This window comes from Perissodus microlepis, chromosome 23, assembly GCF_051167445.1.
Source record: "Perissodus microlepis isolate ML-2025 ecotype Zambia chromosome 23, ASM5116744v1, whole genome shotgun sequence".
Taxonomy (NCBI): domain Eukaryota; kingdom Metazoa; phylum Chordata; class Actinopteri; order Cichliformes; family Cichlidae; genus Perissodus; species Perissodus microlepis.
This window is the reverse complement of record NC_140482.1, coordinates 27,943,996-27,963,442: the sequence shown is the minus strand read 5'-3', so window position 1 is coordinate 27,963,442 and position 19,447 is coordinate 27,943,996. Positions and strand designations below refer to the sequence as shown.

At 37.8% G+C, this 19,447-nt stretch overlaps 1 protein-coding gene across 2 annotated transcripts; it reads right to left on the bottom strand.

Annotated features, from left to right (window-relative positions):
• Positions 1 to 1,401: 1,401 nt before the first annotated feature.
• On the bottom strand, positions 1,402 to 18,953 carry s100p (S100 calcium binding protein P). Of its 2 annotated transcripts, none has more exons than XM_084920948.1 (5): positions 18,876 to 18,953; positions 5,063 to 5,170; positions 4,747 to 4,917; positions 4,430 to 4,625; positions 1,402 to 4,270 (listed from the first exon to the last, which is right to left on the bottom strand). In XM_084920948.1, the coding sequence occupies exons 1-5, from the start codon at positions 18,923 to 18,925 to the stop codon at positions 3,986 to 3,988; spliced, it is 810 nt and encodes a 269-aa protein (XP_084777074.1). In that variant the 5' UTR covers positions 18,926 to 18,953; the 3' UTR covers positions 1,402 to 3,985. The 2 variants fall into 2 exon arrangements, with proteins under 2 accessions (XP_084777074.1, XP_084777075.1); XM_084920949.1 differs by lacking the exon at positions 18,876 to 18,953 and adding an exon at positions 16,916 to 17,363.
• Between the last annotated feature and the right edge of the window lie 494 nt (positions 18,954 to 19,447).

Below are 19,447 nucleotides of genomic sequence, written 5' to 3'. Positions count from 1 at the left end.
ATCCTCACTTCCAGGGCCCGTCTGATCCGGAGAGATACAGTGTTTTCATGTGACCACAAAATGTGCAGCTAATTCTAAATTGCTCTCTACAGTCCACTTCATAATATCTGAAAAAGACTAAGTGTATATTCTTGTTGTTTTGTGGGTTTGCAAGTGTGCAACATCCATAAATGTCAACTTTTTTCAATGGCCTTCATACTGGGTTTACCAGTGTGGTGAAAGATTTCTTTTCTCATGTATTAATCACATATTTAATCATATCACATTAGTTATAGTAATATCACTTTCTCACTTTACTGTAGTAAGAGCACTCCTGTCACTAGTTTGCATGCATGTGGAATGTTAACACAGTGAGGCCATTGTAATGGGAGATATTGAACAGATAGTGGGACTCCTTCTCCTTATCGGGGATGTAAATCCTTAGGTGACGGCCAAGCAGAAAACAACGTCATAATTCTCTCCCCCCCCCCCCTGAGAGGGGCCAACATATAAGAGTTTGTGGAATGTTCTTTGTCTGTGTCTGTATATAAGATGTAAGGGCGGCGGCCACAATTCAGAGATGGTCCAAGTGTTTCACTGGGAAGCTCTCTCTACATTGCAGTGTGTTTATTAAACCCACTTCAAATCAAGCTCACTGGTTGTGTTGCAGGTTATTGTTAAATTTTCCACAACACCTGAAATGCTGTTTTATACAAATTACTTTTAGGCCAATTTAGAAGCTCATATCTGCTTGTTGCATGACATTAACACCTGTAAAAATATCCAGCTCTATATTTTTGTTCTTGGACTCTTCTGTAGTGACTTTGCATCATTCACAGTTTTTTCCCCTCACAGTTTATCCTTTTACTCTACCTTTAATCAACTCTCTTCTGATTGGAAGCCCTCCCCAAACAGATGGCTGTGGGTGCTGTTGGTGGGCGTGGCTTCTGTTTTCTGAACTAGTGTTCTGTGCCTGAAAAATGGGTGTTTGGAGCTGTCTGAAGCCTGAACTTCAATTACATGTACAATCAGTTTATCTGCAACCTAAAAATGGAAAACACATATAAGATGATATTACTGCAATTATTGACATTTTCAGAGTATTATGGAGGTGTGTACTACGTTTTTTCATGTACTTAATCAGCACACTTTCATATACTGATTATATTTGCATTGGATACAGTGATCTGTGATGGTGAATGGGATCCAGACTTAAACAGGGCCTATGAAACTGTTATAAGGTGTCATCTTAATGTTATAATTAACACAGTAAACAAATGTCAAATATTTAGGTGTAATAAGTGGTTTGAACTGACGGTTTTATAAAGGCCCTATGGCTCATATATGTGGATACAGTGACCAAAATAAATGAATAAATAACAATCTTTATTAAACAGTCACCACTTCTTTTTGACAGGCAACTTGTGTTTATTTGGTAGTACAATCATTTATGCAACAAAATGTTAGAAAGAAAATGTAAAACCAAGTTGTTTGTAGTATAACATGTGAAGCTGTGACTCCTCTATATTAAGCCCAGCAGTCCTAATTAGGAGGCTGTAAAGGATTACCACCAATTTATCCTTTGCTCTAAAGTCAAAAAGAGTGAGATTAATGTGCTGTACTTGGTAAGCAAGCTCGGTGATTTAAAATAGATAAAAAATGTTCGGTTAATGGTTGATGAAAAGGTTAATTGATAACCTTTCTGTTTACCATCATTCCTCTTAATTCCAGCTGTTTTCAGTTTATTTTAGTTTAACGACCATTTCTCATCTTTCCTCCCACAGAATCATTAAAAACACATTTCAAAACTCACTTTACTTAACACTGTATAGCTGAATCAGTTCAACCTGATATGAAAAAGGAAAAAACAAAATCTCTCAGAGAGACTATATAACTTGCAAAATACCTGACTTATTGTGCAGAAAGAATTCTGGTTTTACATAAGTGTGGCTTTAAAAAATGATTGTCAGGGTTTGATTGTTTGCTAAAAGTAGATTTTTAAAAGACAAACATTCTGCAAACCCAGAAATTCTGACATATTTGTTACTCCTCAGCTGTGAATAAATGAACATCAGACTCAAAATCTGCAAAAATTGTAAAATACCAAAGACTTGAAGTGGTTTCAGAGTCATCAGCTGACTGAGGGAGCTATAAGAGCTGTGAGATTATTATATTATCTTATGCCACGTTATACCCCTAAAGCCAAAAAAATAAGATTGTGAGATTTCAGGCAGCAGTCACTTCACCAAACCCCAACATGATTTCCAGTCAGTTTAAAAACCTACTTCTAAGAGACAAGACCGGTTAAGCATTTGCAGCCTTTGATATATGGAAACCACAATAATTTAAATAAAAATGTTTGATACTAAGCTAAAGTTTAAGAACTAATCTGTTCTTAAGGAAATAGTTTGACTTTTTGGTCAAATAAATCTCAGTTTGAATAACATAAAATGCTACTATGTCTTTAGCCTATGCTAACAATGAAGCTGTAACCAGTAGTTTCTTATGCTAGGGTAAAGATAGGAAAAAGCTCGCATTATAAATACTACTAACAATCATTTTAAAAACTATTTTTTTAAAAAACCTATGTCAGCTTATTGTCTTTAAAGCTGCTGTTTTATCTGTTACATGACTACGAGGGTTTCCAAATTCATAGGCTGCATCCTCCTGAGGCCGCATTTGTAGGCCGATTACATCACAGTGACGCAAGGAAGGCTGTCCAAATTCATAGACTCCTCCGAATGCAGCTGACAAATGCGTCCTCCTTTTCCCTGAATTTGAAAGATGAGTCGGGATATCCTTCGTGACCCACCATATCCCAGAATTCATAGCGCGGCCCAGCCAATTCCAGTTTCCGACAATGGCGGCAGCTACTTAGTTTTAATATTACTCTTATTACTCGTTCTGGGTCACAAAATAAACTTTTAAGATATTTTCAGGTGAGAATGTAGCTGTGTAAACTTCAGATATCTGCTCGGTTTATCAAGATATCTCATATTTGCAAAAGTGCTCCTTCGTTTTCGGAGACATCTGTTACCCACCAGCTCAATAGCTAGCCGGGGGTCACTGCTCACTAGAGCTGGCGATAAACATCGTTTTCAGATCCCCGCTGTCTTTTGCTATTCAGGTTAAACATGATATATAAGTCACTTAGATAACTTAAAAATTTTATTGTTTGGCTTTTTTCAGTGTTTTATTTGTTCCTGAGTAAATCGGTTTGGCTGAGATTAAAGTTATAGTTTTCACACAGCTGAATAAATCAGTCAAACAGAAAACCGATTAAACATTAGTGTGTGATGATTGAGAATTCACGCCAGTGTCCTGTTATATTTTAGGTAGAAAGGAGAAGACAGCCGAGTTTATTAAACTCCACCAAGACAGCTAGTGACGCAAAACTGAAGGCTAGACCGTTCAATTCACAACCGCTCACTTCCGGCCTACCCGGCCTTCGGAGGACCCGGCCCACATAGACCGCGAAGGCTGGGTCCTCAGGAGGATGCAGCCTATGAATTTTTGACACCCCTAATGACTAGGGACTATGCTATGTCTGTATGCTAGTTTTTAAGCTAAGATGTTTATGCTACGTTTCCATAAAGACAATTACAAATTTAAAAAGCAACTGGCAGGAGGGTTAATCTACACTTTTCTGAAACTTGGGTAGCTGTTTCAGTTGCTTTGGCACTACAGCGACCTTCTCATCCAGCTCTTAGCAAAAAGGCTAATAAGAGTATTTGCTAAAATATTTAACGAATAGACATATAAAGCAGAACAGGCACTTAAATATGTATGTAACAAGTGACATAAGTAAAAATCCTGTGATTTACCCACAGGCTCCACTGGAGTCAAGCATAATAACAAAGAGAAACGCTTCTTTGTGATTGTCAGAAAATGTTCGAGTCATAGCGTGTCAGCTGCCACAGACAAACCACATCTCAGCCTTTTTGTGTTTCAGTCTTGACACCATGACTCTACTTATTGCCCCTTGTCTTTGTAGCCTCGAAACCCTTCACCTCTTGATGCGGCTCAGTCTATCGCACACGACGGACAGGTACTGAGTCAACTTCACCATGGCAATGATGACGCTTCCTCCAATCAAAGTGCAGGTGGGCCAGAAGAGGGAGTGGAAGACAGCGATCTGACTGTAGATTTGTGTCAGGATGGCGCTGTCTGTTTTGTCTGTGCGGTCCACGAAACACTGAAGTGTGTGCTGAGACCGAAGACGCTCAGAAATGTTCTGAACCAAGACCTGCATGGCTGCGTAGTCCTTACGGCACTTTGGGATGTAGAAGCACTGAACGACAGGATAGAAGAAGAGTGAAAGTAACAGCTGTGTTTGGTAACTCTTTTAGATTATGCTATTAGTGTAAAGTGTACTGCTGTTCTCTCATTTTTGCTGTGTGCTGTTTGGATGGAAAAGTGCACACCAAAGATGCCAGCAATTACTGAGTACCTCAGGGTTGTTGTCCTGCGTCTCCTCGTTATGGAACAGTCGTACCACTTTTCCAGATGAGTTAAGGCTGACGTACACCTGGAGACAAGGGTAACGAGACCTCTTCCAGCACTCTGTTCCACAGCTGTATGAACAGTTCACATCCCAAACTATAGTGGAGTTGACAATAGTGCAGCTTGTCTCATCGGTCCACACGCTGGAGAAAAAGACAAAGACTCCACTTGATGTTATGAGGATATGCAGCAGAAAGTTTCCAAGGAAACTTATTATTCACAAGACCTTTCTTAAATATTACTGAAATTAATTCAGCCTATTACCTGTCAGAATAAGAGCGCAGGATGGTGATTCCCACAACAAAGTACATCATGATGGAGAAGAAGACCATGCTGAGGCCCAGCAGGATGGCTCTGTCCTCTCCTGCCCTCAGAGCTGTCACTGTCTTCCTCCTGTCCAGGACCTCATATTCACGAATCTTCTGGTAGATGGATCTAAAAAAGGTGAATATTGATGAAGCATCTCCTCCTAATTATAATTATAATAATAAGCAAGACTGAATTTAAAAAAAAAAAAAAATATATATATATATATATATATATATATATATATATATATATATATATATATATATCACACCTGCGATCAGATCTTCCATCTGTTGCTTTACTTCCTGCCCACAGAAACATTCTTTCTGAGGAACGCTCAAATTGTAGTCCACAGCTGCTGCCAGATGTGCTGACCCAGCTGTGAAACATACAAAAAGTAGCATTTAAGAACCAACACACCCTGCAAGATATAATTTCTGTTGTCTTGACAGTTTTCTGGTCAGCTTCAGAAGGTACTTCTAGATTGATCTGTTGGTGTTGAATGCACACATTTAAAAAAGAAAGAAACAATACTTAGATTCTTACCAGCTGTGAAAGTGTGGCTGATACTGTATTGTGCGCATCATCACACATTTGAAAGTAGGAACTACCACAAATGTGTTTGTCATTACATTAGTGGGTGTTTGCCTGTCTGTGAACAGAAGGTGGGTGTGTACTAGGATTTGTCCTAGCTAATTACTCTTCTCTAGTTCCAATCCAACCCAGTCTCACAGCAAAACACGTAATAGACACGCCAGACCACCGTGTTTATTTCACGCTGCAGTACGACCAGGGGGAGATAATATATTTAAAATCAAAAAGTTGGAAGTAAGCAAAAACATATGAAGTGCATTCCAGGGTCCTTAATCGCCAGAAACAATTAAACTAGGAGGCTGCTATGTATACATGAAAATACTGTAATAATGTGTGTTGAAACAACTCTGCATTTCTGTCGACATCATAGGAGAACTATGAACAGTTCGACACTCAGTAGCAAAGGATTAGTAACTCTAATGTTCCACTTTATTGTTTCACATAGATGTTCTGGTGCAGAACTACAGGCTACCATTGACACATTTTGTTAGTGCAATCATACCTCAACCATTCATACTATAGTCACAAAGCCTTATAGGAATGTAGCTGGCTTTAACATGAAGATGAAGCTGAAGATGGGCTTATTTTAGTTGAAAAGTCACTAATATCAAAGTTGGTGTGATCCTATCACGAGGCAGTCTTTAGAGACAAAACATGTCTTGAATACTATGTTTCCAATGCATTACTGTACTGCAGCAAACATCAGTAGGTGAGAGCAACCCCAGCTGTTTACAGCTACAGACCCAGTTACATTAATTGCTGACACACCCAAGTTTATTCATCAGTCATTAATAAGAGTTTCAAGCTTGCTCTGAAAGGTATATGTGTGTAGCGTGTGATGTTCTAGGACAGTAAAAGGTAAAGGTTTGCCTTCATGGCAACAACATCCATGCAGGGAGGATGTTTAATGCAGGATTTTCATGCAGGAGACTGGGATTTGTGCCCCATGAAACCAAAACTCTGTGTTGACTTATTACTGTAAGACTTATGAGACTTATTATTCACACAGTAGGTGTGTCCAGGGTCACATTTTTAAAATATTTTTACAGATCTTTTAACATCAGTTGTGCTAGTGTTAAAACAATATTTTTTATTGCTAATACCTGACAAGGACATGCAAGATTGCATTAAATTCATCAGTTCGCCTGCAGTTTCTTTTTACACTGTAAGCTAATATAGTATGAATGGCACTTACATTGTGTCTGTGCACGTGACTCAACTGAGAACATATGTGGGTCTGATTTATGAGTAATGAACGTGTTGACTGACTGCATGCCTACGCAGGGTGCCATGTGTTGTCTTCGAGTGTTATATTTGTCAGCTATTTGGACACTTATGTCTGTAAATTAATGGAAAAACTCCACGGTCACACACTGCCCACTCCACATTGCACTCATTCCTGTGCAGTTTAAGACCTCCTGCACAAATAGACACCACACTGTCCGTAAAAGCTGACGTCACCAAGGTCAGACACCATTCTCACCTGAACCAGAAAGAAACATTATATTATGTAAATGCTAGTGTTATTTTATAAGTTATAGCACCATTTTATAGTTTAGAAGATGTGATCCAAGTAAGAGGTGTGCCCAGGAGATGAGATAGAGAGCAGAAATACAGACAAACATTTGCAAACCATTAATAGGTTGACTGAAAAGCTCTGTAAGAATGCACAGCAAGTCAAGGACATGATCTCTCCAGGATGTTCACAAACATCTGAAGACTTCATGACCAAAACCACAGAGGATTCACCACAAGCTGCAAACCTCTGGTGTCACGGTCGATCTGTTTGTTATTGGAGTTTTCCTGGTTTCTATAAATATAAAGTAAAGGCTTTTGGTTTGGGTTGTTTCTTTGTACCCCGGCCTCAGTTATGTTGCCCTTTATAGTGTTCTGATTTAAATGTGGTTTCCCTTGATTTCTTTGTATTTCAATAATTATTGTACTATCATGAGTTTGTTGATATTTTAATATTCTAGTTTCTGTTAGTACCTATGGTTATTCTATTGGGTTCCTTGTATTTTGATTTATTGGTTATGTCAATAAGTCTGTGTCTGTTAGTTGCTCTATGCTTAGTCACTCAGAGTGTCTAGCCTGCCCTTGTCTTCGTTCTTTGTCAGAGCATGTGTTCCTTGTGGTTCCCTGATATTTTTGGATTTCTGTTTGTTGGCATTTTGGACTTAGCCTTTGGTCTTGGTTTGGACTCTGGATTCAGTGTGAATAAAAGGCTCACCTTTTGTTAGCCCAGCCTGCATTTGGGTCCTAAATCATAATACATGTCAGATGGTAAGCCTTAGCTACAGAAAAACAGGATGCGGTCCACAAAAAGATTCAAAAACAACCTTATAGAGCACTATAACATTTTTTTTAAGTTTTCTGTGAGCTCTTAGGGCAGAAGCAGAAAAAAAATAAAACTAAAGAGGTTCATGTTCATCTTGTGTTTTTTAATTTCTATACAAAAATTGTTTCAGAGACGAGAACAAGCAGAGAAGCAAATCTGCTGTTTGCACCTGTCTACTTAAACAGAAGTGGTCAACATGACAGCGCTTAATATTGACTAAAGTATGCTTCATTACATTCACATTCACGCCAGTGCACACAGTCTGTTAAAAAATCGGGCAATGGCTGATAAACCATGGGTGCCTGAGTCTCAATATTTACTTATCTTGTAGGTGTGTGTTGTACAGTTGGTTGAGGTGAACAGTTACAGACCAGCTTTTTAGCACAGCACTGTGGGGCTCTTAGTGGCAGCTTAGCGACACTTTACCTTCACTGAAGTCTACTCTGACGATAAGACGATCAGTGGTGGGAAATGTCAACACTGGAAGCAAAGAATCCCGTTTTATGACTGAAATGTGAACCACGGCCTAAATCAGAGGTTTCCAACCTGAAGACTGAGGTATTATTCCAGACAAAACACAAAGGACTGTAAGTCAACATGGCTTCATGATTAAAAGCTCCAGGCCAAACAAGGTGGATTTTGGCCGCAAAGAACAAACAGAACAACTACAAAAGAGAGTAGACAAAAAGTAATGATGTGCAATGGTGGCTTATTAACACATGAAAAAGACAAGAAGCCTAGGAACAACAAGTAAGTCTGCACTCTGAGAGCAAAGTGCTCTATTAAGATAAATTGGTACTATTAGTGGTATCTTTAAATATCACACAAGTGCCTGGCTCGATGCTGGGCAAGAGTCATCTTCAAGTGAATGTGAATCTGTAAATCTCTCAGGAAGGAAGGAAAAACTTGTTCTAATAGTATCACTCTTTCAAGACCTGTGAGTAAGGCTGGTGTTTCATTATACTACAGTGGTATTGCTGAACATGCTCAAGTACAGAGTCTCTGTTAGAGCTCAAGGCTCTGTTTAAATAGGTATTTGCTTGAAATGGGCATGGACTATTTTGAGGCAAGCAATACCACAATATAACAGAAGACTGCATTTCTTTTTCAAAGAATGACTTTGTAAATGCAAAATGTATCAATTCATCTCATTCTATTAATAAGGAAATAATTACTTTTTTGTTATAATTAATATAAAAAGGTACAAACATATTCAGTTCTGCACATTTAGTATGTTTTCCTGCTTTGTTCACCTAACCTGAGCAAATAAATAACTTACTATGTAAGTACAGTCCCAATATTATTATATTATATTAACAGTATCAGCAGTGGGGAAAAAAGATGATGAAAAAGAAATAATAAAAAATAAAAATCACTTACCATAAATAAATATATTTCTATGACAGTATTTATAAATGGTATTCTTTTATTTTATTACTATGTAATTATCCTTCTTCTTATAGCTTTAAGGTAAGATATACTTCCTTTATCTTGCTGTTTCACAGCATTAAACACAGCTCTTAACAGAGCTTTAAAACAGTAAACGCTTAATAAAATAAATACACTATAACAAGGCAAAATAGCTTAATCAGGTAAAACTTATATAGAAGAAGTGAAATTAATATAAAATTTAAGAACTTCTTTGAAGAAAGTGTAAATATAATATAAAAAGGGCTTAATAATTAATAACAAATAAATTCACATATTGTGGTATGAGGTGGTAACGTATATGTCTCTATCTGTGGCAGAGAAGATGAGAGCCATCTGATATAAAATAACTGGCTGACATTTAATGTGTAAATATTTGTCTATTTTTAATTCAGCTTTTCCTTGAAAATGCAAATAAAGTAACAATACTTTTACTTGAGTTTAGTATCCCAGGACTAACACAGACAAATATGCTATATTGTAACAAATAGTTCCATACTGATGGTGGTTTAAATGAAAATACTAAATCTAGAGAAGAGGATGCATTGCTAAGATTTTATGGCTCCCACCTGAGCAGTGATGATGAAACAGAGCTCACCTGATTTCTGATGGCGGTGTTGGATAAAAGTCAATGGTCAGACTGTCAGAGCAGTTGTCCCCTACCATGTCACCTTATGCTTCACAACACCTTCACCCATTGGATAATTTAGCTCTTTATCTAAAGACTGCTGCCATTTAATTCTATGACTGATGCCTTACAGAAAGCCTCAGCAGTGCTTTAATTTCTCAGTAAAGCCCAACAAGAAGAATATAGTTAAATAATTTTCTCATACATAAAGCTCCTGTTGCTGTTTTCAAATTGTCATTAATGTAATTTTCTGATCGATTGTTCTAAAAATAAAAAACAGCAAACTGTCAACGGTGATCCATCGAAATTCTGACCCCCCCTTCTCTGTGTCTGGGGCGAACAAAGCCTCGTGGCTCTGTTTTTGACTGCTGCTCTGTCTGATGGGTCAAATCTCAGTCACTGAGCTTACATCATCCTCATCTGCATGTTTTAGGGTGGTTGTGGGAGGTGTCCGTGCTGCATGGAAGGGAGGGGCACTGTCAAGTCTCTAAGTCATGGCTTCTGGTGCGACTTTGGTCATGTTGGATTTTGAAATGAGCACATTAAAGCAGTTTTTATTTTTTTTTTTAGGTTTTCAAAAACAGAGAGCGAATCATTCTAAGCAGTGAAGATCCTGCTGAAAATCTGCAAACGCTGTACTGCAAGAATCATGATGTTGGAGCATAAACCATGATGGCTGCCTTTAATACCATCTACTGCTAGTGCTTAGGACTCTGTCAGCACTTTATGATGCTTAGCTACATATCTCAGGAGTATGACTGACAGAACACTGACTGACTTTGCCCTGATGGACCTGATTTATGATGCGGGAACTGAAGCTTTAGTGCCAACTGGGGAATGCAGAATGGATAACAATTTGGAGGAAACAGTTTGAATTTTATTTTTCAGTCACACTTTTTGGTTGCATATTATAGCAAATTGGTTTGGTCTTGGTGTTGCGTATAGTTTATACTGTCTTTGTGCCTGTTTTATGGCAATCCTGCTGCTAAACATCAATATCCCATTTAACTGGCCATGTTGTTGAGCTTTCTTTTGCTCTGTTGTGTTGAGTGCTGCTAGGCCTATCAACATTTTAGATATATTTTTGTTCTAATGGAAAGGTTAGTGCAGCTTTCAGAAATGAAAGCACAAGGCCACTGGGTTTAACTAGAAACAATTTTACAATTAGTTCTCATTCTTAGTATATTATGGCTCCTCTGAAACAAAGACATTGTGGAATTGGCTTTAACTTGTATTCTTTCTAATGACCAGCTGTAGGTTACAAAGAGTTGTCTAACTGTATAAAAATCTACAGCAAGATTAACATCCATCTCCAAATGCTCTGTAATTCTGGTAAATAATTCCCACAATGCATTGAGTATTTCTTCTTCAGTCACTTTTCTCACTTACTATGTGTTAATAGACCTCTCTGCACTGAATCGTACTTGTTATTAATCTCCGTCTGTCTTCCGCAGCATGTCTTCTATCCCGTCTTCCTTCTCTCAACCCTCAACCCCTCCCTGAGCCTGGTCCTGCCGGAGGTTTCTTCCTGTTAAAAGGAAGTTTTTCCTTCCCACTGTCCCCAAAATGCTTGCTCATAGGGGGTCATATGATTGTTGGGTTGTTCTCTGTATGTATTATTGTAGGATCTAACTTACAATATATAAAGCGCCTTGAGGCAACTGTTGTTGTGATTTGGCGTTATATAAATAAAATAAAAATGAACTGAATTTAATTGAATTATGGTTGATACCTTAGGAGTGTGGAGCATCTTCTATTTCTTAGTCAAATATACGTCTCACTCATCTTTCCTGGCTTTGAAACATGCTGATGACACTATGCTCAGCTTGAGGCTTCACACAAGCACTTCACAGACTAGTGGGCGCTGTCATGGTGGCTCTGTCAATGTTTTTTATGCAGTCTGTATTCCAGCCCAAGGTGCTTCGGAGAGTGGGAAAATTTATGTTAATATTATAAAAAAAAAAATTTTATATGAAAACAATGAATAGAACTTTGTAAGAATAGAAACCTGGAGAAAATTATGCTGCAAGCAATACTAGACTATAGAAACCACTGACGACCAAACTGGAAATGAAATGCTTAAATTATAAAACTTACTGCATCGTATTTGTTTTTAGAGTTTTTATTATGTTATTTTTGATTCAATTATTCTAGTGCTTTTTTTCAATCTTATACAGTATTGTAACTGACTGATTTCCTTCATAATTTTCTTAATGCTGTTTTTTCTATACTGCCCTCATCTAATGTCTGGCACCACACAGAGTGTGAGCATGTGACATGCTCTGAGTTTGACCTTTAAGTGACAGATATTTGAAACAACAGCTTTGCATATGTATGTCCGTGTATAGCTTTGTATATATTTTTAGTATTTATCACATTATTTTACCAAATATTTAAAGCACGACAAGTATTAAATTATGGAAACAGAACCAAAACTGTTGAATGCCAGAGCTGTTTTCCATGAGGTTGAGTCAGGATCATATTCAGATTTCTTTACAGATGCATGGCTGAATAAAATTCTGTGCACAAAGACAAACAAGAACATCACAATAAAACAGGATAGTTGTTTTTTTTAAATAAAGTGCAGCCAAATAAAATAAAATAAATCAATAGGTTAAGATGTTATTACACATGTATAGAACTAGACTAAAAGTAGTATTTGCAAAATAAAAACTATGGCTGAGGTGTTCTCAGCTATTGCACTGTATCCATGGGTCATGTATTAGTATCATGTGCATTGTGAATTTAATCTGATGGCAGTTGGTTTTAGGTAATCCTAAAAATCTGTATATTATAAAAAGCAGAAACTCATTGTTATTTTTCCACTACTCTGTTAAAAAGGTCATGGTCAGCATGTCCACCAGAGGAATGTAGTCTTATGTGGTCAAAAATACTGCCATGAACACATGCTCGGACTTGGTGCCTACATATTACTGTCCTCATGTACATGATGCACACACACGCCTACACATGCTGGCTTCATCTCAAGCAGGTCATAACCTAAGCACTTGTCTCTCTTTGACAACTTAAACCTCTCGGTGTTCCTGGAAGGCAGGAGCGTCAGGTGGTATAGCGATACCACAGGTGCTGCCATTCTCTGTGACAGGGTTAGACACAGAGGCATGCCTACACGTACACACACACACACACACACACAAAACCCCTAAATCACTTCTTCACTCTTAAATTTAATGGTTTCTGTAATGTGCACTCGCTTTCTGTCACCACAGAGCGACCATGAAAACAGATTTATGTCGCCACTGAGGGTGTGTCTCAGCAGTGATGTCATGGGTCTGTTTCTGGAAGGTTATTCGGATGGCATCTGTTCAGTGTGTGTAATCTGCAGTTGTCTTTTTTCTGAGTGGCTGCTGAGCAGACCGTGAAAGCATAACACAGCTGTTCAGCTTTGTTTAGAATTGAAATTCTGCACTCTATAGCTTGTAAAATACGTAATGTGACTGAAAGAACTAATAAAAGAGGACTAAACAGTAAAGATGTGCTTGTGATGTAAAGCCCAGGTGGATGGCCACGTTGTCTCCAAAAGCAACTAATTGTTTATGGCAAGGTCATTTATGCTAAATGGTTATTGTGACAGGATTTTTTTCACCTAGGTTGAAATCATTCTACATTGATGCATATCTTTTTGAACATTATCTATTTGTCTTTTTTTCCGTTTAACTGACCCTCGTCATTTAGAAGGCAGATATGAAACATGAGGCAAGAGAAGCTATGGTGGCATTCATCTTCCTATTTGGAAGTAGACCAGGGGCATTACAGTTATGTGGCATGTGCTTTAGCAATAAGGCTTACATCAAAGGGTACATTGAATTTCAAATGTTTCACTTTTATAGTAACTGCTAGAAGTAGTAATCCCTTGTTTGTTTCATAATTGCAGGAACTGAGGATCATTGTAGTTCTTACAACTCTGTTTACAGGGTCTTTTCCCCTTGACTTTAAAAATGGAGGTGCAATGTGATTGGTTAAACAAGTGTAGGTTGTTTACTTGAAGGCACAAATGCAGTAGCCAGCAACCAAAATTTTATCCATGTAACAGTTGTTTATTTAGCCTTAGATGTGTAATAAAACAAGAAGAAATTAACCAGCTGTGAAGACCTGACAAAGACGTGTGACAGTGGGAAGGAAGAACTCCCATTTAACAGGAAGACACAGGACCAGGCTCAGGGAGGGAAGCAAAGCAATGTAGCGCAAACGAGATTACAGCAAGGTACGTATTAGAAATCAGCGGTTGGCTATTACATAACTGGCTGACAAGTAAACAGAAAAAATGCTTCAAACATATGTAGCTCTCAGGCGACCTCCTCCAGTGGAAGGTAGTCCACAATCTTCGGTTTCCCAGACATGGATTAAGTCTAGTCTTAAGTCTAAAAACTTTTTTCAGTGGAAACTTTCATTGAATTTCCCTTTAAATCAAGAACTAGGTGAAATGGACAATATTGGTTGACTTCAATGGTGGATACTGGTCCATAGCTCAATTTGGCTTTGCATAACGCCCTATTTGCAAGGCATCAGAGACCATTCCTGTGAAAAAGAAACCTCCATTCCTGACCCATATCTGTGTTTCATGCTATGCACATTTTAATCCAATTTGCTGAAAAATCTCTCTGAATTTGAAATTTTGAAAGTGTCTGGTACACTCAGCTAGACATCTCATGTTACTAATAGGCTGCCAGATAATAACTGTTGAGTCACTTGAAAGACATTAAAATGTTCCTTAATGCATGCTGCCATCCATCTCATCCGTCTCATCATGCTTTAAGATTTTACTCTTATAATGGAAATGGAGCTTTCCATTTGTTTGAATGGGTCCCTGTGGTGTGTAGAGATGTGAGTCACGATTTTTATAAAGAAACACAGCCTTCTCTAAACCTTGAGTTGGAGAGAGGCAGAAAACGTGAGCAGAGAAAACAAAAAACAACCTCAAATCACCAGGTTACTATTTGTCATTTGGGACTAATAGCCACTGCAGGATCTCCTGTTTTTGGTATAATAAGGGAGGTAATATGTGGTCTTTATAAACAGTAAACACATGTGTGATGATATTCACAGGTCATCCGAGCAATTATTATAAATTAGTAGATCTGATGATCCTAGGTAATAATAGTCCGGTGAGATTTGTAAGATAAAATTGCAAGTTCATAACTTCATATCCTGATAATCGAGGAAAAATTAATCTTCCCATTGAATGTTATTTGCGATTTCCTTTCTCTATGGAGCTAAAAGAGGCCACCCAAACACATGAGATATCAATGGAAAGACCAGGATGTCCTCTATTTAGTCCATCAGGACTTATTAGGATAGCTCAAATAAGTCAAAAGATATAGACCAAAAACAAATGTTTATTACAGAGGACATAAATGAATGGGTTGGTTCTCAGGAGAATATAAACAAACAATAAACCACATGATAATATGAACATTCACTGTTTTTCTCATCCTGTAGGTGAAAAAGTGAAAGAGATGGTAAAGCAGTTTGATTTACTGTAGACTGGATTAAAGATGCTTCATCTGGCACATATTTTGTTGTGACTGTTACAATGACTGCTAATAGAACAGTGCAGACAGCTGGTGTTAATGGCTGAGAACCAGACTCCGCGGCTCCTCACGGCGAGGTAACATTAATGGAATGATCCAGACTGCTGGAAAGTCATTTTGCTGCATGTAATTAAATTAACAGCTACACTTTACAGTAGCTCTGTGGTGGCATCATTCAGTCCAAATATGGAGAAAACATTTTGAGACTATATCAAATTTATATTTATATTTTTATTTTTATTTGTTTCCTCATGTGTATATTCAATTCTTAAAAATGTGACACTGAAGGCAGCAAAATTTATGTTCTCGTGTGGACAGGAGCTATGAGGACATGAAGTCCTATCACATTTGAAGTAATGGTGAACAAAGGGAGAAGGAGAAAACAAACAAACAAACTCAAACTTGAATTATGAAAGAAAAAAAAACTTCATTTTTTCTAGAAATATAACAACCGTTTGTACAATTTGTAGTTTGTATGAGCCGCTTTATAGTCGCCATGACCACCAACAGCTACAAATGTATTATTTGCATGCTAACGTTTGTATTAATCCGTGTTGTCTTCATATATAGACAGAAAAATGTAGGTTTGGTTAAAAAAAAGTCCCAAAACATTCACAATTGACTTGCTGAAAGATTCAAAAAGCTCCACAGAGCTGAGAATAGAAAATTAATAATAATAATATTATTCTCTGTGGGTTTGTCACTGTGGGTGACCTCTTTCATACTGAACAGAGTCATTTGATCAGTAATATAAATCATTAATACAGCCTCTATAACTAATTTAAAATATAGAGCAACCTTTAAATCAGAAGTCTTTTCTCATCTCTAGCTCCTGGTTAATATGTCATATTTTCACCATAATAGAAGCCCACTAGAATGAGTCCTAAAATAGAGAAAATGAATTTGCATTTGACACTTTACATTACTTTACCTTTAATTACCCAGTTGGTGACTTTTGACGGTGTTTGAGTGGAAAAATGAGACTACAGGAGCTGTCAAGGACAATCAGCAGCATTGTACCAAACACACAAGCTTAGTGGTGCCAGTGCTGAAGTCATGCAAGCGTGTGATTTGTTTGTAGCCCCGTGTTAGCATTTTATTGCAGGCAAGTACATTTTTGCTTGACTATCATAGAGGTTGCATTAACTTGTGATGATAATCTAGCTGAACCAATCAGAAAACATACCTTAACACCCTGCTATAGAAAGCCTTTATGTATTTTTTTCAGTGTTTAATTTAAACATTGTTCCTCAGCCGGGCTGATACGCAAACATCGACTCAAATGATCAAGCTTCACGTCAGACTTTACAGCCGTCATAAAAGGAATAGCATCTCTTTGTTTTCTTATCAGTGATTGACAAAGGCAGTTTTTACACAGCTGAGACAGAGGAACTTCACTTAGTGTGGAAACTGCTCTGATGCCAAGATTGCATCTCTGTCATATTCAATAATCCCAACCCCCTCTGAAACCTTTAGCAGTGTAATCAAACACCTTCCTAATCCACAAATATATCACCAGAGGACTCAGTAGCTTCACAAACAGTTGTTCACTTTGTCTCAGTTTGATAAATTGTCTGAACTTACCTTCAAACACAGCTGCAGTCAAAAAGTTTCCTGGCTAGGTGAACATTTTGCATTTAATATCCAAGGCTTCATCAAATAAGAGTCCTCTAGACTGAGCCAACAGGCGGTCCATGTCTATGAGGCATGGAGCAGCTCTGGCAGCCTTCAGCATGCCTCCCATACTGCAGACTGAACAACAGCCAGAGGAGCCACACTGCCCCTCACTGCTCCCACTAATAATTAGTGTGTGATGATGATTGTGGGATTTAGGAGAGAGAGGGTGTTTGGTGCAAAGGGAAACAAGAGTGAGTGACAGGAAACAAACTAAGAGGTGAAAAAAGAACAACTAAGGTGATGGGAAAAATATCTCTTAGAGAGTCTGCCATGTTAATCTTTAAAGGAGCAATTATTCTAGATGTTTCCTGAAACATCTGTCAGCTGCTAGATGCTGATCAATGAGTCTGGGGCAATCTGGGCTATCTGTGCTGCTGGGCGCCCTAAGCTGTTTAGGCCTTGATGATTAGTTATTTGGTTCTAAATCAAGACAGTTAAATTAAAGGGGACCAGTGTTGGGTGTAATGCACTACAAAGTAATAGATTACGTTTTTGTTAAGACAGCAGTGCAACTCATTATTATACTAAATTCAGTAATCAGAATACAATTCCGATTATATTTGTACTCTTGTTACAAACAGCTTCAGATATTTGCACACAGGCCGCTGTTTTCCGGACATACAAAAACGAACACATCACTGGCTTTTGAAAATATCTGCGCAGACTGCATGTTAACACAAAGCTATTGAAAAGCCCAGAGTGATGTTAAAGCTGAGTGGATACCAATTCCAGCCCAGCAGCCAAAGCCTGATCTTCAGCAGGCAGTGATGAGCAGTCAGTCTGCCCTCCCTCTCTCCCAGCACTGGTTTCTACAGTAGAACACAGTTGTGATTGTTTTGAAGTGTCTTCGGGCTGGTTTTCAATTTTTCTTTGTACTAAATCTTCAACACAAAAGAAATATTGTATGTATGGGCTCTTTAGGATAGGGACTGGTGTTAGTATGTGTCACAATGCATGTCAAGCCAGAGAGTTGGTTAGAGAGTAACACAAAAGTAATGTAATGAATAGTAACACAAAGTCACAAAATTACTTTCTTGGTGAGTAATTAAGTAAAGGAATACATTAAATATGTGTAACACATCAAAGTCACATTAAACAGGGCCAATATTTCAGATAATAAAGTCAGGAGATGCACAGTTATTTGCTCAGAGCAGGAAGCTCAGTAATCAAATGGCTCTAAATTTACACTTTACAATTTTCAGGTAGTTTTTTTTTTCTATTCTTGACTGTGTTTGATGTCATTGAGTGGGGGTGTGCTTGATATGGTGATCTCAGATACACAGCACTGACTATCAACACAGAAGAAGAAAAATAAGGATTATTTTGAACTGTGAATAGTGCAAAGCTACTCTAAGAGAGTCCAAGAATAAAAGGTTCAGAGTGAGCAGAACAGATCCTCTTTAAAGACAGTACTCATGGTCAGGTACTACCTATTCATGATTATGTGATGGTGTTATTACAACTGAACCTCTTAACATTAAACAGACTCTCATCCCATCCATCCATCTCTACATGGCTATAACTAATCCATGGTGAGAAAAAATGCTATTACTAGTATTATTATTGTTGTAATATAATTTATTTTCCAAGAACATTAAAGATTATTGTTGAAATTCTATATTTAAAAAACAAATGTGTGGAATGAGAGACATCTAAATGTGGATGTGGATGTTTAGGTTCTATAGAAAAGTTTTTTCCAGTACATGTGTTAGTCAGATTCTCATAATCTGACAGTAAAACATGTATTTTATTTGTGTCATATAAACATAAAGCTAAAAAGAGTGAAAAGAGTTTAAAAAAAACAAACAAAAAGGAAATGCGTATGATCTGGTCTGGACCGAAAGGAGAAACAGAGCAGTGATCTCACCGTGGGGTGCAGTGGATGGTGGTCTTTCTGAAGGTCCTCTGGTGTAGCATGCTGTTGCTGTGTTTATGACTGACTGAGTAGCTGTGGACTGGCTTCACAGTTAGTCCACACAGTCAGTGAACTATGATATGAGGTCCACAGGAAGAGGTGGAATCTTATAAACAAACAGAGAAAGAATCGTAGGAAGTGGAAGCTTTGGTCACCTTCCTGGTGGTGAAAGATGTGCAATTGCAACTACAGCCTTCCATCCAGTGAAAGTTGATAGTTTAATGCAAATTTTTTCACAGTTATTCAAAATTACAAAACTTTTTTGCAAACTTGATGCTTTAAGCTTGAGCTCTATAACCCATATTTTATTCACAACAGAACATAGGGAAAAAAAATCACTTTTAAGAACATTTTCGCTCATTTTCAATTTGATGGCAGCAGCACACAAAAGTTGTGACAGCTATGTCGCATCGCCTTTTCTACTTCAGTGTGTAAACATCTGGGAACTCGGGAGATCAGGACTTTTGAGCGACGATCGTTATCCCATTCTTGTCTGACAGTTTTTTTACTTTTGTGGGTGATAG